At 47.1% G+C, this 22,085-nt stretch overlaps 1 protein-coding gene across 3 annotated transcripts in view; it reads left to right on the top strand.

The window, feature by feature from the left end:
* TPCN1 (two pore segment channel 1) overlaps positions 1 to 22,085 on the top strand; it is a 39,633-nt gene that overhangs the window by 4,389 nt on the left and 13,159 nt on the right. Inside the window, exons 2-13 of one of the 3 annotated variants that reach the window (XM_088176063.1) lie at positions 1,408 to 1,425; positions 9,863 to 9,964; positions 12,571 to 12,695; positions 15,111 to 15,287; positions 16,152 to 16,265; positions 16,475 to 16,605; positions 17,108 to 17,196; positions 17,773 to 17,807; positions 18,347 to 18,405; positions 19,125 to 19,224; positions 20,128 to 20,244; positions 21,101 to 21,225. In XM_088176063.1, the coding sequence (XP_088032189.1) occupies positions 1,408 to 1,425; positions 9,863 to 9,964; positions 12,571 to 12,695; positions 15,111 to 15,287; positions 16,152 to 16,265; positions 16,475 to 16,605; positions 17,108 to 17,196; positions 17,773 to 17,807; positions 18,347 to 18,405; positions 19,125 to 19,224; positions 20,128 to 20,244; positions 21,101 to 21,225 (1,192 nt within the window). Of the gene's footprint in view, positions 1 to 1,407; positions 1,426 to 9,756; positions 9,965 to 12,570; positions 12,696 to 15,110; positions 15,288 to 16,151; positions 16,266 to 16,474; positions 16,606 to 17,107; positions 17,197 to 17,772; positions 17,808 to 18,346; positions 18,406 to 19,124; positions 19,225 to 20,127; positions 20,245 to 21,100; positions 21,226 to 22,085 lie in introns of those variants that run through there. The other 2 variants (XM_014894602.2, XM_014894601.2) reach the window with 2 other exon arrangements.

The raw sequence follows: 22,085 nt of genomic DNA, 5'->3' as shown, positions 1-22,085 counted from the left end.
AGCCAATGCAACCTGAAGTGACAGGAATCTCTTCTGTGTTGGATCTGGTTCCAGAACACATTTGTGTTGGCAGTGAGAGAGTTAAGTCTGTCCATGGAGTCCACAGCTTCAGCCCATCTGGTCATGGAATCATCTCAGAGAATCCTGGAATGATTTAGGTTGGAGGGGCCTCAAAACTCATCCTATTCCACTGTCCTGCCACAGGTCAGATTTCCAGGTGTAAAACAATTGCTGAAGGGCTGAGGAAGCAGAGAATAAACACCTGACCTTTGGGAAAATGCTGCAACCACACCAACTCCTGACACCTGTGCTTCTTGTGGAAGCATTTGAGCTGCTGTGGAGCCATTCTGGCTTTGCCACCTTTGGAGCAATAGAGGCATTACAAATGTCAGCCCCCTGTAGATTTAATAAATCCTTCAGGATCTGTAGGTTTTGGTCCTGGTGTGGAAGCAAGGGTTTCAGACCCTTGTTTGGACTGAGGCACTGGGTATGAAATGCTGTAGCTAATTAAGGTGAAGGAATGAAGGGGATGAGGGAACAAGCAACTGCTTGCATTGGACCTGGCAGGTTCCAAGATTTCTGACAGCCAGGCTCTTAAACAGCCTTTTGGATTATCTGGTGGCTGTCTTGGATGCTATGCAGGATATTTTCTCACATCATGGCCCCCAGTTCTACCAATTTGCCTTTAATTAGTTCCAGCAGCAGCGCTTCTGCTGCTGCCTTTGGAGGTGAAACATGGCCAGAGCACAGGACTGGGATCTCATTTTGGGAAGCAGGCTGGTTCTGGTGCTGGAACAGCTCCTCCTTGCACCTAGGGTAAGTCAGGGAATGCCACTGTGGGTCACAATTCCACCTGGAAAGTGCTGGTTACACCTGGTGTGGGAGTGGACAGGTAAGCTTCACTTCATTCCTTTGTTATGAGGAGGTGCTGTTTTGCATTGCTGTGCATGATTCATTTTTCTTAATATGCACCTACTTAAAATTTATAGAGAGAGGAATTTTTTCCAAAGCACGAGTGGTGGTTTTGTGGTGGATTGTTGGTTATGCCTCTGAAAAGTCTCATTTCTCTGACCTAACAGCCTTGCATTCTGCAACTTCTGCCAGGGCTCCTCTAATCCTTTCCTGGCCTACATGACTTAAAATGAATGTTTTAAGCAAGCAAAGTGAAGCAAAACTGCCTCTGAGATGAGTGAGGAGTGAAAATCTTGGAAAGGGAAACGAACACCCAAAACATAAGGAGATTATTGTTTTCTCCTTCAGTACAATTCGTTTCCCTGGGTGATGAGCTCTGTAAGCTCAGAGGAGGGAGGGAAACGTTGATTTTTAGAAGATGTTGGGGATCTTTTGCTATGACGTTAGAAATAACGAAAAATATGTTTCTGCTCTGAACCATCCTCTGGTTCAGAGAATGTCCTTGTCCTGAGAATTTAGTTTTTAAGGCAGGGCTTTGCTTAAATATTTGGGTAGAGCTGGTGCCTTTCTTCCATGGGAAAGAGCTCTGTGTTGCCCAAAACTCACAAGCATTTGTGTGGAGACATTCTCACCGTGTCTCTGTGAACGTGGTGCCTGTAGAGGAAGAACCCCAAGCACAGTAAAGTACCAGGAGGTATCCAGGGCTGCAGTCATTGTGGGTATTTTTTCCAAGCCTTCCTTGTTTTCTGAGCTCTGCAGGAGAGCAGTTTGCACAATGCACACGTTGTGTGTCTCACAGTAGGATGCTCTGTCAAACAGAATCTCTGCACTGTTGACTCTTTCACGCAGCGAAAAAAAGAAAAATCCCAGTGATTTTTGTCTTGAATGCCCCATGCTGTTCAAATCTGAGCTGGTAACTGCTTCTACAAGGTAGAGAAGACTTGGGTTAGTGTTCCATTATCCTGGAATCAAATGGTTCTTTCTCCTTTGTCATCTCCTGGAGCACTGGGGATGGAGATCATCTGGCACTGTAAATCCAGGGGAATACTGCAGAGTGGGGCAAGGAGTCTGGAAGCTCCACACTCCCTTCCTGAAGACAGCAGTGATGACCTTGATGCTTTGAGGCAGGGAGCCCCTGCCCTTTGTGTCTCTTCTCCAGCACAACTCCCATCTTTTTGGAGTGAGAAGAACAGGGTAGTCTTAGGTGTTTCCTCCCTGAGCCGATTGCTTTCACTGGAAAATGTGGGATAAGGGCATGTGTCGTGTCGTGTCATCACGGGGCTCTGCTTTTTTTGAACAGGTGGTCCTGGAATTATAAAAGATGTTAAGGAGTTTGAAAGTGTTTGAGCTGCAATTTTAAATTGACAACTTTCCAGCTTGAACCGGTCACTCCTCAGCCACCACAGCTGACTTGGAAACATTTGGCTCAGGAAGCGGAACAACAGTTGGAAACAAATAGTGATTAGTTTTTTCATGGCTTCCCAGGGAATGCATCAGTTTGTTCGTTTCCCCCCTCATTTTGTGGCTCCTGTGGATTTTTAAGGCACTGTAGATGCAGGATGTTGAGTTTAGCCAAGCCTGCGTACTGGCAGATTAAAATGAGCAAAGGCTGAGCACGCTGAGTTCACTCATCATAACCAATATGATGCTTCTCAGAACTTCCTTTGCCCTTGGTATCTTCAGTGAGGAATCCTGCCTGCTGCCGTCAGCCCCCCTGCGTTGAAATCCCATTTTACCCATTTCAATGCTGTAAGAAGTGCTGTATAAACTAAACAGGAGCATCTGTGAAGTGGTTAGAGTTGTTGTTGATTGCCTTTTCCTTATTGCCTTCAGGGGATTTAGGCTTGAATTTGCTGGAAGTAGAATTTATGAGCCAGAACGCTCCATTTCTGATCCTTAAGCTGGGAAAAGTGCGGTGAATTAGATCGGGCTTTTCTCCTGCCTCCCGTGTCTCTGGCTTTTGATCTGGACCTCGCAGGGCTCTCCCTGTGTCTTTAGCATAATTGCTTTTTGCATGTGGAGAAGAAGGCTGGTTTTCACATGGCTGCTTTCTTTATGGGGAGCTGCAGGAGCAGCGTTAGGGTTTGGGCCATCTGCTCACGGTGAGCGGTTCTGCAGGAAGCTGGGGCACCTGAGCCTCACCTGGGGGACAGGGACAGGGACAAGGTGAGCTGGTGGTCATCCACAGCAGCACTCTGGCCTTGGGGACGCGGCCTGAGCGTGGCAAGAGGACACTGCTGTGGTTTGAATCGTGCTATGGGGGTTTGGAGCATCCTGTGCTGCTTTTACAGCCACGATCTGGCGATGTCTGTGTGCAACAAAAGGCTTTTCTTCTCCTGCTTATGTGCAGGGATTTAGGATGTTTATATGTTTAGAAAATTGAGGGTGTATCTCTGTGCACAGCTGTGTTATAAACCCCCTGATCCTGTGGGGCTGGACATCTCGGCTACACTTGTGTTTCCCACATAACGTGTGTGTGTTTCTGTGTTGCCACTTGGGAATGCTTGTGTTTTATTCCAGCTATAACCATTTTGCAGAGAGAGAGCATTTTCACTATCCCCCACAGATCTGGGAAAGTTTATGGCACAAAAGCAAAGTGGATTTCACTAGAATGCCCAAATATGTTCCTGGTCTTCATGAACCAAATGAAGAATGTAGAATTAAGACTAAGTGATCAATCCTAGAAGTGGCAGCACTGAGGAAAATTTTGACATTTGGGTCAGGGGGGTGAAGTGTCCAAGTCAAAGCCTTTTCCTTTCAAACACAAGGCTGGTGGCAGGACCTTGTCTCTAGTGGTTGCAAAGGAGAAGACTTAAACATTCAAAATTTTCTATACTTTGAGGCAGCACAAATGCATAGAAAATAGAGATGTTCATGGAAGCTTTAAGGCTGTTGGAGAAGCAGCAAAAGTCACAGTACCAGCATGTCTGGGCTGGCTAACACAAAAGATATACAGATATGTAGATAAATATATATCAAATGAAGGAATGGAGGAAAATCCTGAAGAGAAATGTGGTCAGCAGAATTAAAGGTGCTCTAAAGGACGTGAGAAATAAAAAAGCATATTAAATGATTCCAGCCTGTCAGGAGTTTAGGGTTGAACACTCCAGTAGTGCCACAGGGAAGCTCAAGAAATACTGAATATATTCTATATTTGCTGAAAAGCCAGATGACACAGTCATTGTATGATCTATTCTTCCATCTCCACAGTAAATAGAGATTAAACAGCTGATTCTAAAGGCTGGCATTTAAAAATCAGCAGATGACTTTTGATTTCTAAGGCTGCAGCTGAGGCAGTCTGTACATTGCTGTAAGAATGACTTTCTCCCAGCCCCAGAAGGTGTTTTGCACCAGGCAGGAGATTGCAGGCCAACCAGCCAAGATTTCCAGGCAAAACAATGGGAAACCAGCAGTAGCTCTTCTAAAATACGGATTCAAAGAACATGGGGTTTTTTTTGTGTATGGACCTTTGAAGACAAAGTTGTCCCTTTTCTGAAGATGTGGTTCTGTGTGAGGGCTGTAGGAATTGAAGTAAGGACCAGCTGAGGGAAAATCAGCTGTTCAGCAGATGTCACATTAATGGTTTAACTCCTTCCTTCCTCTCCAGCCATTAAATGCAACCTCCAGTTCCTGCCAGCAGTGGTTTCCACCAAATGTGCAGAAGCTTTTTTTCCTAATGGAGAACAGTTCCCCAGCACTTGGGGCTGGGTTTTCCCTGCTCCTTTACACGTGTTTTCCTCTGAAGTTGGCAGCTTCTCTTCGCTGTCTGAAGGACAAGGCAGAGGAGGTGTGGCAGTGTTGGATTTCAAAGGAATCAGTGTGGTGGAGTCGTGTTCTAACAATACAAAACACTATTACCTCCTTATCATTGCTGCACCACAACAAAAAACTTTAATTGGTCTCAGCCTGTCGTGGTAAGATGTTGAGAATTTGTTATTTAACTTCTAAATTTATGTTGTTTTCCTGCTATCCCTCTTTCCTCAGGGAAAAAAAGGTCAGTAAGGCACATACCTTATTATTGCCTTCTTCATTGTAGTGCTGCTTTGGCCATGCTGGAGGTTTGTAACTCAAATTAATCCTGTTTTCTCCCAAAGGGAAAAGCTTCCTCTGTGCTTCCCACTGCTGACTTTGTGACTTCCCTGGAGAGCCACTGGAGCTGGAGCTGGCAGCCGGTCCTGGCAGCACACTGCTCTCGTTAAAAAGGCCAGATTGCAGCTTAATCAAACATCTTTCCAAACTGCATCAGGGAAATCCAAAGGCTCTGCTTTGGAGAATTGAAATGAGGAACGTGCTCTTAAACTGCTGACATTGTGTTGTTACCAAAGCCAAAGCAGATCTTTAATGTGTTAAAAGCAGGAGACACTGGTTTCCCTTTTTGGAACAAAAAGAGGAAATTCTTCCATGTAACAGGATATGTTAAAGAAATGCTATAGCTGAGGGACTCTGATATTGTCTCTTTCCATTACTTCCTCAAAAATTATGAATTAGAAATGTGTGTGTGTGTATTTCACGTCTGGCCTCTCTCTCTGCCTTAGGCAGAGTTGTCTCTTCTATTTTCCCTTTTTGGTTCGGTTCAGCAAAACCTTAACTGTTTCCAATTGTTTTTTCCATTCATTAGTTGTTGCATAGAGCCCCTCAATGACTCAGATATTTAATTCCAGTTTTGGTATAATTTTATCTCAGCGTGTGTGAAGCCTTTGTTGCCGTGATACGATGGGACTGATGAGGTTATGGAGCATATTGGCTGCTGAAAGGATGGATAATGTGACTTGTAGGTGATCCTTCTCTTGTGGCTTTGGCTTCTCCTTTTTGTGGTGTTGTGGTTCATTTGTTAAGATAAGAAATAAAGGGTATGAAGCTGGCAACAATTTGGCTTGACACAAGTGAGATTCTTAATTATAGCTTCCTAATGCAGCCTTTCATTTTGTGGGACTTTTACTGAATAAAAATGCTTTGGATTGGACTTTGCAGCTCTGTTAAGAAGCAGGAACTCCTGTGTTCCACAGTTCTGTATTGAAGGAGTGCTTGGTTCCAGCTCTCTCTGTGATATTTCATGGGCTCTCAGATGCAGGAGGATTTAATCCCACATCTGTCAGGAGGCAGCTTTGAGGAGCAGGGCTTAGACAGGGGGTGGTTTGCATCTGTCAGTTCATCTTCAGCCACTGAAGTCTTGCAAACCTAATTATGGATCCCAGACATCCCAGAAAGGAGGGATCTGCCCCATTGCCTTTTGCTGTGTATTCAGGAGTGAAAGTTGTTCCAGGATCAAAGAGTTCCTGGCCAAAACTTCCCACATAATATTTCAAGAGGAGAAAAAAAACCAGCCAGAGTGACTCAGGGATGAGATCAGAGGAGAGCAGGTGTCCTGGGGAGACGAGGCAGTGAACTGCACAGATGAGAATCTCCAACCAACCGAGCTTGGCTGCTGTAGATGGGTAAAATTATCCTCATCCTTATTTTCCTGGAAGTCTTTAATTTTATTTTTTCTTTTGATTCTTCTTTCCAAATGTCTGTGTCCCCAGGAGGGTGGTGCAGGAAGTGAATATCCAAGTGAATCACCATGGCTCTTCTCCCGTGCCGCAGAGTGAAGGGTTAACTGGCTGTGCCTCACTCTCAGAGCAAGAACAGGATGGAGCCAGGCTTTCTGCTGGGCCTGAACCATTTCCTACCACGCTTTAGCTCTGCTGGCATCGTGTTCAGCTTGTGCACTGGGGGTTTTACATGTGTGCAGTGCAGATGTTAGCGAGGACACAGCGCTCCCCTAATTAACCAGCGCTGGGCAGAAGCTGTCTTCCAGAGACCGAGGAGAGGCAATGATATATAAAATGTGACTTACCATGCTGGGGGACATCTGCTCCTCCTTCTCCAGGATTCAGCTCCCCGTGGTGATGAAGGCATGATGTGAGCTTGTGTTGGTGCTGGAGGAACTCGCTGCATCCTCGAGTCAAGGCGAGGACGGCCGGCTCGAGTCGCCTTTTACCGCTGACAGGAAGTGGCAGCATCCGTATTTTTTTTAAAAATCTTTCCTGTGTTAAATAGGAAGCTGAAGTGACTTTATTTGTTGAGCTTCACAGCAAGTGATTGCTGTGAGAATACAGTAACACAAAGAGCCCCCAGGCCTTTGCATATGCTTCTGCTGTGCCTTGTCTCCAAGGAAGAGCATGACTCAGTTATGCTGGCTCGAAATATTCCGAAGTAGATTATTTCTCTTGTAGCAGAAGGGCTTGGCACTGCTCTCTGTTGGAGATGCCCTTTTTTCCTAGGCAACAAACTGGCAGCAAATTGTTTAGACTTCCCCATGGCTGTTCTATTCCTTCCCACAACGTCCCCTGGAACAGGACAGGCACAAGGATGTTTTGGGCTGCACAGAGCAGTTGTGCCATGGCTGAGCTGGCCTTCAGGCAGCAAAGGCAGTGATTTCTCTGTCTGTCTGTCTCACCTCTGAGATGTGTGGCCACATGCCAGACCAGCTGTGCTTTCCAGCCAGCTTCCAGCTTTTTTTTCTGCTGGGTAGGTGAGCCTGGCCTTGAAGAGACAAGCACTCGTGTGTTTGTGCCTCAGTGCTTGGAAGGAGCAGTTCCTTATCAGCCTCCTTGGGGGAGGGAGGGAAGGTTCATCCTCTGGAGGTGAAGCTACATGGCCTGTGAGCCCTTGGAAGGGAAAATCCCATCACTGGTGCTGGGACAACTCCAATACTTGACTAAAATCTTGGCTTTGGGACTGAAGATACCTGCACAGATTGTGTTGGGGAAGGGTAGGCATCTACCTTGTTTCCATATTTTTTTATGGATTTGCACCTTCTGTAGTGAGTGTTCCTGTGGTTCTGATGAGGGTTTTCCAGGAGAGAGGAGTTCTCCTTCTCCTTCTCCTTCTCCTTCCTTGTCCATCTTCACCACAGCCGCAGGGAGCAAAGTCACTGAGAGAGCCAGAAACCTCAGCCAGCACAGGGATCCTGCACTGGGACAGCTCTTGGATGTGGGCTCAGAGGATCCAGGAACACCCAGAGAACCTTTGATCCTGCTGGGATCTGCCTTCTTCCACGGGCTCATGTTCAGTACTGTGGGATGCCTGGTTTTGTTTGTATTAAACTGAAAGCTTGGGCTCTGTGATTGAGTTGGGGAATTTCAGATCCAGTGAGGTCGGAGAGTGTGGAAAATAGAGAGTGAGGAATGCAAAGCCTGAAAAAAAATTGCTCCAACTGAACAGTAGAATGGTAAAATCACAGAATGCTTTGGACTGGAAGAATAGACACATTCCAGTAGAACAGGCTGCTCCAAGCCCCATCCAGCCTTAAACACCTGAACACATTGGTGGCTGGAGCTGCCCAGACCATGTGCCCTGGACAGTTTGACCTTTCCCCAGTGCAGGAGGTGATGCCTTCCTTCCTCTTCCCTCTTTTGGTGAATCAGGGACCTTGCAAAGCCACGTGAATGAAAGTGTGTCCTGTCTCCAAAGTTGTGTGTCCTTGGCATTTCTTTTTTTGCCTGTCAAGAGAAATATCACTCACACATGGAACTCACTGGAGCAACTTGCATCTTACATCACATGTGATGTGTGAGCAGTATGAATGACAGAATAAGGATTTTTTTTTTTTTTTCTGACTTGAGTCACTCCTGCCTTCACATGTTCTACAGTGTTCTGTCATCATAGGTGTACTTGCTAAAATAGCAGGATGGGAACTAACATCCAAACCATCCTCAGCCATTTAGGAGAAAGCTCTGGTAAGACCAGCAAAGGCTTTGGAGCCAGGCAGGGAATCTCAGGCTGTTTCAGTGCAAGGCCATAAAAAGTGTGTGCTATCTGCAAAGCAGAACATCTGGCAAACTGGCTAATGAGAACCAGACTGGAGGAGCTCCGAGGCAAATGGAAGAGCTGCCCTGTAGGCTGGTTTATAACTCTTTGTATGAGGTTGTTGGAATTTAAAAAAAAATATTATTCATTTAAAGAAGTGCAGACACCAAAACCTATGGAATTCCAGAGTGAATTCAGTTTGATATATAATAGCTGGCTGGGAAGGATGATTTATCCCAGCCTCCTGTGGATGTTTTCTGTCCCTTATTCTCCTCTCAGCTCTGCCCTGGAGATCCCCCATGGCTGCATGATCTTCTCTGAATGAGAGGAGTTTGTTTGCTCTCAGCCCATGGAGAGTTTTTCCCTCCCCTAAGCAGGGAATTTGTTTTGCAGAGGGAGAGGTTTGTGCTCTGGAAAGTTTATGCTCCTTCTCTTTCTTCCTTGTTTTTTTGTTTTTTATTGTAATGATGACATATGGAAACTATTTACACAGGAGCATGCTCGGCTGCACTGAATGGAAATGCTGGAGTCCCGGCAGTCTCGTTCCGGATGCCTTGTGGAAGCAGCCAGCTGGTTTTGCTTTTCCTTTTTTTTTTTTTTTTTCCCCTCTTTTTTTCTTTTTTTTCCTTGCATCCCTCCCTCTCTCTCTTTTCAGGGAATAAGTTACACAAGTGTAAGGAAGGAAGCTTTGCCATCTGTGACCAGCCCAGTTCACTTCCTTTGCCGTGCCCCTTGCACTGCGAACTTCACAAAATCTCTGCTTGCTTTTTTTTTTTTTTTTTTTTTGTGCTGGAGATTCCTTGCTGTGCCTGCTCAGCACTTTGACTCGTCTCCTGTTAGCTCATCGTGCTTGCTGGTGAGCAAGTTGTGCTAAATGCCAAAACACGAGAGCGCAGCGCACGGATCCGCGCTCCGCCAGCACGCTTGTGCCTGGCAGCTCCTCGTCCTGCGGCTGAACCCTCCAAAATCTCCCCCTCGGAAACACCCAGGGAAGGGATCTCCCTGTGGTCTGAGCCACCTTCCTCAGAGGGGAGGGGAGAAGCTGTTCAGTTCTGCAGGCAGCAGAGAGGAGTCTGGAGTGCGGAGCTTTCCCCTTGAGGGAGCTGCGAAATCCGGGAGCAGCTTTGGGAAGGGAGGGAACACGTCGGGCTGCGAGCACCAGCGGCTGCCATGCAGTGGAGAGAGCTGCCTGCCATCTACTTGGAGGACTCCGGGAGCCCTGTGGAGAGATCCTCCTATCTCATTGAGCTCCATACTGATGGTAAACGCCGTCGGGGATGTTGTGCAGCACGAGCGGAGCCGAGCTTGCATTAGTCTGTGTCATTGTTATCATGGGAGCAGCTGAGGAAATTAGCTCGCTGGAGGGCTGCCAAGCACACAGTCAGAGGGCTGCTCTTCAAATTTATTATTATTTTTATTATTATTTATGACCCAGATGATGCTGTTGCCTCGGGGATGCTAGATCAACCTTCTGGTACCTGATGGGGAAGGAGCTGATCCACGAAACGCAGCTCCCCACCGGAACACTTGAGTGCATTTTCTGTTGTCTGGTTTAGACAGCAGGAAAGCATCTTGATTTCTAGAGCTGTTTTTTTTGGTTCTGATTTGCATCTCTGAGTGGTGTTTTGTATTTGCAAGCTTGGTCTCAGAGCTGGGACAGCTCTTCTGTGGGAAGCACAGAGCAGGGTCCTGTCCTGGGTTTTTGCTGGGGTGTGTCTTTCCCTACTGTGATCCCTTCCAGAGAGGTTAATTTTTGCAAAAGAGCTGCTTCAGGGTTAAAGGTGATTTTGGCACCTTTTGGCAGGGTCCAGCGTGTTGGTGTTTAGGTTAATACTACAAACCTTTGCTGTTTTGATCCTCTTTAATTTTGTATATCCTGTAAGGCAAAGTCCAGGTTCTGATGAGATACGCTCCTCCTGTAACTGTTAAGCATCAAATGTGAAAAGGTTTTGCTGTCAGGCTGCAGTTTGAGGGAGTCTGTCTTTTTGAGACACATCCCCAGCAAAAGCTCTGTAAATAATAACATTTAAGAACTTTTTAGAGCTTGCTATATAACGCTTCTGATTTTTGCATATGGCTGTCATCTCTTAGTTAAAAAGCAGACAAACCAGAAGGCTGCCATTCCAGCTCCATGGATAAATAAAAACTCCATCATTCAGGTTTTTTTTCAAGAACTGTGCTAAATCAAGGGGTGTGGGGGAGGAACCGGCCTCATTCAAACATTTGTCCAGATTTTGAGTGGTATTTTAAGGGTGTGGGGGAAGCAAAGAAGAGAAACAGGCTTCGTGTTTCATGTGCTGCAGAATGCTCAGCAACCTGAGTGTGCAATCTGGAAGGTCTTCACAAACCCCAGAGAAATGTTATCTTAATTTGATTTGGGGGTGGAAGAGGCAGCTGTGGCTGTGCACTGGTGAAGGGGTTCTGATTTCTTCCCACTCTGTGCCTCTGCCAGGAGCACATGGTGCCATTTCTCTTGGCGGGTGCAGAGTTTTTGGCATGGACTCCCTCTCCACTCCAGAGGGTGTTCTGGAGAGACTGAATCAGTAATTCATCGAGGATTATTTTGTCACAGCAAATCTTCAGCAGGCTGTCATGAGAGGGGAAAAGAACCTCGTGCTGCTTTTTGCCCACTCTGAGATAACAACTTGGAACACAGAGAGAAGGAGCTGCCACACCACAGCTCCTGTGCTCATAAAAAAAGGGGGAAATCGGCACTGCTGTGCTGGCAAGCTCAATTTTACATGTACCCACTTTGGGAACATGAGGCACTGGAGGAGGGAAGTCTCTTCTGAGAGCAGGAACAGCCATGTGATGTGGGAAATGTTTGAAACTGGAGAACTGAGAGTGTGGCTAGCTCCACTGCAGGCCTAAGCAGTGGGTTCTCTGCTCAGTGTTCTTTGTCAAAGGTAAAATAAAACCCCCCAGTCCCAGAAGAAACCAAGTGACATTCCCTTTTTGTGCAGTAATTGTCTTCTTGCTTAGTTTTGCATCTGTCTTAATAGCACTGCCAAATGCAAAAATGGCAATTATTTTGGAGTTTACATACATGCCCTGTGTAACTCTCCCATGGGAAGGGCACTGTGTATGTGTAGCTCTGTTTGGGAATTGCTTTTTTGCAATTGAATTGTTCTGGGGTTTTTTTTTTAAACAAAATATTTATTTACAGAATCTGGTTCAAATGTTCAGTATGGCATTGTTCTATAGTTCTTTGCTGGTGAGAAGGACAGGCACTCAGAAATTTCAGAATTAATGTGTGGGGCGTGAACAGAAAATTCATCTTGCAGTTTGTTTGCATCAGAGGGGTGTTGGAACTTAGCAGCACCTCAGAGTGTTGTGAAGATGTGTTATTTTAGTGACTCTGAAGTGCTGTGAGAAATGGGGCTTTCTACTCAAAGTACTGACAGTTCTCTGCTGGCATTGGTGCCCCGTGGCAGGGGCAGTGCTGTGTCCATCCTTCCATGGCCTCTGCTCCAAGGACATGTGCTAAAGCTTCTGCTCCTTCAGCAAACTCTCTTTTCTTCACTGGGCCGGGCATCCTGGGAGGCTGGTGGCTGATAGTTCCTGATGCTGAGAGCAGGCTTCAGGCATGACAGCACACAGCTCTGAGCCAGGAGAGCTGCTTGCTGTACTGAATGGGAAGCTGTCTCTTTTGATGATCTTCCAGGAGCGTTCCCGTGTGGAAGTGCTGGCTTTGAGTGTCTCTTTAAAGCTCCTGCCTGCCAGGAGTCAATTTGTCAGTGTACAGCTGCCACTTTCCCAGCCACTCTGCCTGTGTGTGATCCCAGATCTCCTGCTCCATCCATCCATCCATCCATCCATCCCTCCCTCCCAGCTCCCCTAATGGTCCCTGCCTGTTTCTCTGTGCAGATGGAGGCAGCTATGACGTTGTGAACGATGCCTCCAGCCCCGCAGCCAGGGAGTGCTGTGCCCAGCAGAGCTCTGCCCGCCACAACTGGGAGATGAACTACCAAGAGGCAGCCATCTACCTCCAGGTGAGCCCTGCTGGGGGGGGAGAATGGTCTGCAGGAGCTTCCTGCTTATGGGCAACAAGCAGCTTCCCTTCTGAGGCTGAACATTGGGTGCTTTGCCAAGGGTTCTGCTTCAGGAGAGGGGCAGTGCTGGAGGCACCTCCAGATAGGATTGGGAAGTCATTTGGAGCAACTGAGCCACAAAATAGCCACCCTTTCCCGAGGACTGCAGTGGCTGGGGGATTCAGCACAGGCACAGTTCTGCCACCTTGGCATGGAGCAGGTCATGGATAGATTGTCATTTCATCTCTACAGTCACTGCTCTCCCAGGGACATCTCTCGTTCTGCAAGTGCAGGTCCCAGTCCTGCCTTGGCCATGGGGTGGGTGGGTGACCCGTTTATTGTCAGTCAAGTCATGTGAGGTACTAGAGAAAGCAAAGGTCTCGATTTCTACAGGATTAAACGGTGCTGGGATTAGGATCAGCCCAAGAGTGAAATTTATATTTTAAACAATGAAGAATCAAACCCCACCCATGCTTCAGTTACCAGAAACACCATCCTTATTGCAACCAAGGGTTTGTGTTTTTGAGGCTGCTGGACATCTGATGTGAGGAATTAGCCACCAAAACTGAGCTTCTCTCAGAGCTTCTTCCAGTGTGAAATGGTTGCTGGTTCTGTTATTTTCTGTCCTTCCTTCTCTTCATTCCCTTTCAAAGCTTTGGACCCAGTTAGGGTTTTTTTTTGTTTAAGCCACTGCAAGGTGACAGAAACGATTTGTTCCTCCCTGCTCTGACCCCACTGGACTGAGAAATCTCACTTCTCAGTGAGAAATACTTTAAATTTTATTTAAATAAAAAGTTTAATTTTAATTTTTTTTAAATCAGTGTAGGCTGGACCTTGGCAGCACTTGAGCTCTGTGGTGTGCTGGAGCAGCCCTGACAATGGCAGGGTGGCTCCAGCCTCCCTCTCTCCCAGGCTGTTGTTTAAACTCCTGATTATTGGAGCAGCTCTGCAAAGGGTCATTGAGCTGCTGCAGCTCTGATGGTAATGGGCACAGCAGGCCTGGCCCTTGCATGGGGATGATTGCTGCTGCTGCCTGGACCAATGGCCACGATGGCACTGTCCTTGAAATGAGGTACAATCACTTAAAGAGAGCTTTATAAGCAGTGGCTGCAGGCAGGCTTCATGTCTGGGTGAGAGGGCTTTGCTGTCCAGCCAGGTTTGGAATTGCTTGGCTCCCAAGAGGCAGGATTTAGGCTGTTTGTCATTCCTCAAGTGTGCTCTGCCAGGCGTGGATGGCAATGACCCTGCTGATCTCAGCCTGGGCTCTCTGCAGGGCTGGCTCTGTCCTGCTCCAGCCCAGCTCTCTGACCCAGCAGTGTTTGTTCTGAAACCAGTGTGAGCTGGAGTAAGTGACAAACACTGGGACCCCTCTCCTGGGTGAGTCTGGAGAATGCTTCACTTGCTAAAGGAGAGTTCCCTGACCTCGTTATCCATTTGCAATCACAGCTATTCTGCTTTGATAGCAATAGCTTCACTGTCCTTGCAGTAATTGCTTGCCTGGAAAGATGTTAATTTAAATAAAATCTCACCACTTGTGTACCCATGTGGCCCTGCTGGGGAAAAGTGATCTCTTATGACAGTTCCCAAGAGGCAGCAAGTTTCCTGCGAGTGACAAAAGATCCCTTGCCAAAACTGTTCACTCGAGAAAGAGAAGAAGCTGTTGGGTGGTTCTGCATGAAAACCCTCTAAAATCTCCCCAAACTGTTTCATCCTGGGGGTAAAAATAGTCACGATGTAGCTGTTTGAAAATCAGTTGTAGGCAAAGTGTTAAGATGGAGTATCTGACCTTTTAATTTTAATTAAGCTTTCTAGTTAAGAGGGAGTGACAAATCAGCCCAGAGACTTGTTAATTTTTCGTGGAGTCTGTCTTACATTCCTGAAGCAGAAAACACTGTGTGTGCTCCAATGTTTTCTCCCAGACATTTTGCAAGGCCAAGATAAGGAGGAACAACTGTCAGCCAGGTGCCCTGGAGCTTATCTGAGTGTTTTTGTGTTCTGTCCTGGAGAAGTTTAATCAAATAAGTCTGTAAACATGTGGATGTAGTTGCAAGAAAATGAAGTGCTGTGTTTATGTTGGGATGTTGGCTGAAGTTTCTTTGCCTGCCTTTGTAAACTCTCCCAGTGAAAAGGCTCAGGGGTTTCTGAAGCAGGAGTTTGTTACATTAAAGAGTTTCATTACTGAAATGTGCTTATGAGCACAAGGGCATGTCCCGTGTGTGTAGAGTCCATTCCTCAATAAACACATCAACAGCAGGCTGTAAATGGGAATGGTCTGTTGGGAATTGTGTCTAATCCCTATAAAAGTCTGCATTCTTCCCTCTTTTATAGTACTGAGAGTCACTAATGCTGCTCCCTTCTTCATTCCTGCTGCCCTAGGAAGGAGAAAATAACGACAAGTTCTTCACTCACCCCAAAAATGCCAAAGCACTCGCTGCCTACCTCTTTGCACACAACCACCTTTTCTACCTGATGGAGCTGAGCACAGCCCTGCTGCTCCTGCTGCTGTCCCTGTGCGAGGCTCCAGCAGTCCCCATGCTCCGGCTGGGCATCTTTGTGAGTACCTGGGGCAACATGGGGACGTCTGCTTGCTCTGCAGTGTGGGTGACAGGAAAAACCATGGCCAAACAGAGAGGAAGGAGGAGGAAATAAAAAAAAAAAAAAATCCACCTGGCTTGTTCTGTAAATGGTTGACAGCAGATAGGCCAGACAGCAAAAGTTCCTTTTTCCATCTGATCTAGGCAGACCACAATGAAAGTGACACTAATTTTGTGTTATCAGTTTGTGCAGTTCTTCATTTTGTAACAGAAAGGGGTGGTTTTTCCCTTTTTTTGTGAGATAACTCAGCAGTCTGTGTGCTTTGATGGAGTGATTTCAAAGTTTTTGTCATGGCTGCTGCCATTACCCCAGCACCACTACTGGTTCCTAGAACACAGGTCAGGATCCTCCCTGTGATTGTCCAGAATGTCTGATTCTAGGGAAAACCCTTCTCTGTGTAAAATCTCTCTGTCCAGCAGCTCTCCCTCCTGTGTTTCACTGAAAATATTACAATCTCCATCTTTTTTCAAAGTGTTTCTGCTCAAGTTGTTGATGTCTTGGCCTTTTGTTTCAAATATATCAATAAGTTTTTCTTCTGTGTTGCTCAAGCCCAGAAGGGACATGGATTTCAGGGAACTCTGGCCTGCTATTGCTTAGAGGAAAATTGCACTTTTATAGGCTTTAATAAAAGCACAAAGCAACAGATACAGAAATTTTGAAAAACAGTGCTATGTTAGCTATAAAAGAGTGGCTTGGGGTTTTCCTGCATGCCAGAAGATGATGCTGAGATTGCTGTCAAGCCCACCTGTGCTCCTTGGAAAAGGAGGGGCAGGAGTGTGGCTGTGCTGTGCTGCTCTTCTCAGCAGTCCTGTGCTCTGGCAGGTCCACGCCACCCTGGAGCTGTTTGCATTGATCGTGGTCGTCTTTGAGCTCTCCATGAAGATGAGGTGGCTGGGCTTCCAAACCTTTATCAGGCACAAAAGGACGATGGTCAAGGTGAGTTGTCTGCTTGGGTTTCTCCTTTAGCCCCTCAAAGAGCCGGATTAACTATTGGCCTGCGTGCAGCAGGGATGATGGAACCTCCATGTCCCAGCTGACAGATGTGAGATCCCCAAACTCTCAGTGACACCTCCCACCCCCTTCAAATGTCCAAAGAAGCAGGTGTTGAGGCAGAGCTGTGCCTGTGACTCCCCCCTCTGTTGCAGACGTGTGTGCTGTTGGTGCAGTTCATCGAGGCCATCGTGGTGCTGGTGCGCCAGACCTCGCACGTGCGCATCACCCGCGCCCTGCGCTGCATCTTCCTCGTCGACTGCCGCTACTGTGGGGCTGTCAGAAGGTGATGCTGAGGCTTCTGCCCTCATTCCTGGGCCTGGGCTGGAGGGGAAGCACTCAGACCCTGCAGGCATCCTGGGGAAATCAGTGTTTTTCACTGGTGTTTGTGTTGGAGATGGTTCCACGGTGACCTAAGCGTGGGTGGTGCGCAGGGCTTGGGGTGTGAGCCACCTCAGGGGGACAGCACAGGGCTGTGGCTGCATGGCTCTGCTCCTTGCCTTGCCTGCAGACTGCACAGTCAATCAGGGCTGGTCTTTAGTCTGGAGAAGGAGAGTTGACAGCGTGACTTCAGTGTTGTTTGCAGTACCTGAGAGCTGACAGCAAAGGACAGATGGGAAGCTTGGAAATTATCTTAATTGAGCAAGCTTTCTACTTTTAATTCTTGGAGGGAGTGGGAAGAAAACCCTCAAGTGTGGGGTGGTGCTGGTGGGTTTTTTTCTTTCCCCTGACAACCTGGAGGAGTAAATGTGCAAATTTCAGTTTATTAATGTTTTCTAATTTTTCAGAAATCTGCGACAGATCTTCCAGTCCCTCCCACCATTTATTGACATCCTTCTCCTCCTGCTTTTCTTCATGGTGATTTTTGCTATTCTAGGTGAGTTCTATTTATGGATGGAGAAGTGATGCTCTTAACCAGTGATTGTCCAAAAGCAACATGAACAGCCTGGATGAACATAAAGCTGATCAAATTCAAAGTGTTGCCAGGATCTTCCATTTATCCCGTTTCATATACAGTCACCTGGAAGGCAGAGTTAAAACATCCAAAAAATCTGAAAGCTGGGTATTTGATTTTGAGACAAAAGTCCTTTTGACCTTTTCCAGAGCAGTCAGTGGTGTTTTCAAGCTCTGCTTCCACCAGCTCTTCCTCAGTGTTGTCAGTTTAATCTGCATCCCCACAAGTGCATGTGTCAGGAGTGTACCTGCTACAGCCCAAACCATCCCCAGAAAGTTTATTTTCCAAAAGGAGCAGTGAAATGCCAATGACATCTATTGGCAAATCTCTGTGGAGAAAGTCTTCCACATACTCCCATCTCCAGGGTGTCAGAGAGGATTTACTGTTAGTGGGACCTTCCCTTTGGGAACTGCTCTATTGTTCGACATTGAACTGACTTTATTTTTGTTTGTTCTTTCTCCTTTCCCTCCTCCTCTGTTTTCTCTGCTGCCTCTTTAGGTTTTTACTTGTTTTCTCCTAACCACTCGGATCCAGTGAGTATCTTGATTCCTTCATTAAGAATCCACCATGACAGTGCAGTCATAGTTTATTCCATGTGAGAGCAAAGGCTGCCTGGCAGTGTCACCCTGCTTTACCCTCTGCTGGGGAGGAACACTCTGGAAGGAGCTTCCTCCCAGACAGGATGTCCCAAAGGGAACATTCTCACAGTTGTTCCTTGTTCCTGATGCCTTTGTTCAGCCAAAAAATCCACCTGCCACTGTGCCCAGGGGAAGAGGTGTCTGGGGAAAAGCTCTGCCACTTCACTGCTGTGGTCAGAGTCCAGCAGCCACTGGTTCCTGCTGCTGCCCAGCCTGTGGCTGGCTGGGAGAAAGTACTTCTAAATGTGTGGTTTTGGTTTAACCCTTCACACACCATTTCTCAGGGAACTTTAAAAAGACCAGTGCTGAAGTACTTTTCCCTAGGGAGGTGGGAGTGCCTGTATCCAAAGGGGTAGGGGAACTGGTTGTTTTTTTGAACAAAATGTCCCTATGAATTCCTGTTTGCATTTTATCACGGGAATTTTTTCTTTCAGTACTTCAATACCTTAGAGAACAGCCTGGTGAATCTCTTTGTGCTTTTGACCACTTCAAAGTAAGTTCATGTTCTTCTATCTCAGCCTTTCCCTTTGTCCCAAAGGAGTCTGGCAGAGCCAAGAGTTTATCTGCAGAAATGCTCTGTCTCCAAATATGTGACCCCTTTCCTCTGCCTGAGAGAGAGAGATATCCAGGGTCAGCCTGCATGGGAAGAACTGGTATTTCATTTTCCTTTAGGACACTGTGACCTCAGCTGCAGAGTTATCTCTAAGGACTCAGACATCTTCATCACTGTGAGGGCAATAAGGGGAAAACAGCTTTGTTAGGCCTTGGTCCAAGAAGGGAAAAATTGTGTTTGTGCTCCTTTGTCAGCCAGCAGCTCGCTGTTGAGAAGTAACTTCCTATTCCTGTGCTGTTCACCTGTCTGCTAGGAAATTGGGATAACAGCAGTGAGTAAATATTGATCTGCTGTCAGGGAGAGCCCTGAGGATTAGGAAATTAGCAAAGGATGGAATAAATCTGAGGTTGTAACACCTGCAGTGAGGCTGTACTGCTGTTGTGAAGTATCAAAGCATGGCCCTTAACCACAGCACAAATCCCTTTGGTGTTTGGGGTGTGTGAGGAACGTGCTTGCCATGTTTATATTTTTCCCACGAGTTTTGCACAAATGTGCAAATCTTTAGATGTGAGTTCATACCCACCCTGTGGCTGCTGCCTGTGCAGTGGGATGTGTACCAGGAGTTATTTGGTGTTTCCCTTGTGTCCTTTGGGATGCAGTTTCCCTGATGTGATGATGCCGTCCTATGCCCGGAACCCCTGGTCCTGTGTGTTCTTCATCGTGTACCTCTCCATTGAGCTCTACTTCATCATGAACTTGGTGAGTCCCCAGGGGAGCACTTCACTTCCCTCTGCCTGCTTTTGGAGCTCATTGCTCAGCAGAGTCTTCTCCATTCCCAAAACTGCTCTGCAATCATCTCAGGCCCTTTGGCAGAATACTTCTAGAAATGGCAGCTTGGCTACAGATAGAACTCTTTTAGTGTCTAACCACGAGGAATTGACCTAAATCACAGAAAACCAAATTATATGAGCATCTTTCAACTACTCTCCCATTAATATCGTGCTTGGAGTGACATACTCGGTTGCATGAAATTTATTATCCTTCTCTGTCTTAATTATTTATCATAAAATGGCATTTTATTATCTGGACTTGCCCGAAATACTTTGTAAATCAGTTTGAAGGGGAAGGAATTAGTCAGTATGGCAGGACTGCAGTGCTGATCACTGCAGAGCGAGAGCACGGCTGCCCAGGGGAGGATGTGAGTGCTGGAAACGGGCTTGCCAAAGGAGCTGAGGAATTCTGCAGCCCAAGCTGAGGGATTTGATGCTTGTGGTTGGATTTCAGTGCCTTCCCAGATGGAGGGTTAGCTTTGCTCTGTGTTAGCCCAAGCTCCCAGGAAGGGTGAATGCAGGCAGCAGCCCCCAAACCCTGCTTTCCAGGAGCACATCAGGGCCTTTGAATAAATCTTTTGGTATGGTTTTCTGCTGGCATCTGTGTGGTTTAGCTGCAGCTCTTAAAACCCACTAGCAAGTGTTGAGAGGCCAGAAGCATCTGGACCTCCTCCAAAAAGTGGATCAGAGCTGTGAGCTTGGGGATTCCTAGTGCCAGTGGGACCTCACTGACTCTGTCCTGCCCCCATCAGCATTGCTCTCCTTGCTTCCCTGAAACCCTGCACAGTATAAGGGTCAAACCAGCACTTTTTTTTTTCCCCTGTCTTCTCAGCTTCTGGCTGTTGTGTTTGACACTTTCAATGACATTGAGAAGAGGAAGTTCAAGTCCCTGCTGCTGCACAAGCGCACGGCCATCCAGCACGCGTACCGGCTGCTGGTCACCAAACAGGTACAGCTGTGGCAGCAGCACCCAGGGCTGGGCTGCTCCTCCAAAAAAAGGGCATTTGTCTCTCGTGGTTGTGGTCAGACTCACCACAGGCTGCTGGGGTTTTTTTATGTTCATGTGACTTGTTCACCTGTGTTTGTGGAGAAAAAGCAGAGTGCTCTGAATTTCAGCCCTGCGTGAGGTTATGGCTTGGTAAAATGAGGGAAATGTGCTGGAGTGCATGTGATCATTGATTGATCTCTGAACCACTCTGGGTCACTTGAGGACTTGTTTGGCTTACCAAGCATCACTGCTGAGAGGAGGGATGGGTCATACAATTGAATCCATTTTCTAGATCCTGCACAAATGAACAGTGCAGAAACAGAAGGAATTCATCTGCAAATAACTTTTTACAGGGACAAGCACTGTGGGGAGAAGGTTGATTTCTTGCTTAACTTGTTGGAGCAGCATGAGAAATAAGACCCAAAAACAACTAACCCACTTCTAGAAGATTAGTTCATGTTTAGTGCACATAGCTGATGGTCTTTAAAAAGTGCCATGGTGGGATCTGTTAGGCTGCCTGCTAATTTCCCAAGAAGAGGGGTTGAACTCTGCTTGGGGTGTCTGGTTGGACAATTTTCAGGTGATGGGGCAACAGGGAGCAGTTCTGCATTTGCTGGAGGGACCAATTGCCAGGAAGGCTTTCTGATCTCTGTGCCCTGGGATGAGCTTGGTATGTTAAAGTAATAGCTCAGGGTACTTAGGGGGCTCAGTTATAATGTATGAAATCCTGCTTAAAACAAATCCAGAGTGAGAATTAAAAGCCTCTGTGCGTTCCTGCCTGCTGCTGCTGCTTCTGACAGCATTCCTTTGTTGCCAGAGGCCGTCTGGAATTTCCTTCAAGCACTTCGAAGGGCTGCTGCGGTTCTACAAGCCTCGGATGTGTGCCAGGGAGAGATATCTCACCTTCAAAGCACTGAACCAGAGCAATACCCCTTTAGTCAGGTAGGATGGTCCTGCTGCTGCACTCCCTGCAGCTGGGCTGAGCTCTGGGGAGGATGCCTGGGTTTATGGAATGAGCACTGCCTGCCACGGGAAGGGTTTTTCTGGGAAGGTACCCTGGGAGCTGAGCTTTTCCTTGGGAGGTGCTGGAGTTCCTGCGTGCCCTCTTGTGGCTGCAGCGCCGTGCTGGCACTCACATGCAGGATGTGCTGCTTCCCACTGCCCTGCCAGAGCAGAGCAGGGGCTGGGGAGCAGCGCTGGAGCCTGCGAGGAGCATTTCACACACAGCTCAACCTCGCAGCTTTACAAGTTTCTGCTTTTTTCCAACAGCTGGCTGTCCCCCCCAGGGTTTTGTTAATTAAAATTTGGTTCTGCTGGTGCTTTCGGGGCTGCCATCCTCTGTGTTATGAGGCAGAGAATTGCCATTCTGGTGGGGGGTGGGTGCAGCTAACTACAGCCAGCAAGGGAGCAGAGGGAATTAGAGCAGGAGACCTTCTCTTCCTTTTCCTTTGTTCTGGCCACAGACAGGTTCCAAGTGACTCTCCTACGAAACTGGTGCTGATACTTCTCCTTGAAGTCAAGTGCCACAGAGAAGTATTGAAAATGGCACAGATAGAAAGTCTGACTTGTGAAATTTAGGCACCGATGTGACCAGTAAGAGTCTGAGAAGTTCAACATCCTCACTTTCAGACACATGAAACCTGTTACAGGCCTGACCCTGAGCACCTAGACAGGCACTCATGTTCTATGAGTTTCTTTGCTTTCATGTCCTTTTTCAAACTTCATTTTCACCTTGAAAAGAAAATGTGCAAAGATGTTAGAAAAGGACTGTATGAGTAATTAAGACTTCATGAAGAGCAGTG

This window comes from Sturnus vulgaris, chromosome 19, assembly GCF_052056855.1.
Source record: "Sturnus vulgaris isolate bStuVul1 chromosome 19, bStuVul1.hap1, whole genome shotgun sequence".
Lineage (NCBI taxonomy): Eukaryota > Metazoa > Chordata > Aves > Passeriformes > Sturnidae > Sturnus > Sturnus vulgaris.
The sequence above is the reverse complement of the archived record's forward strand: the minus strand, read 5'-3'. Positions and strand labels throughout refer to the sequence as shown.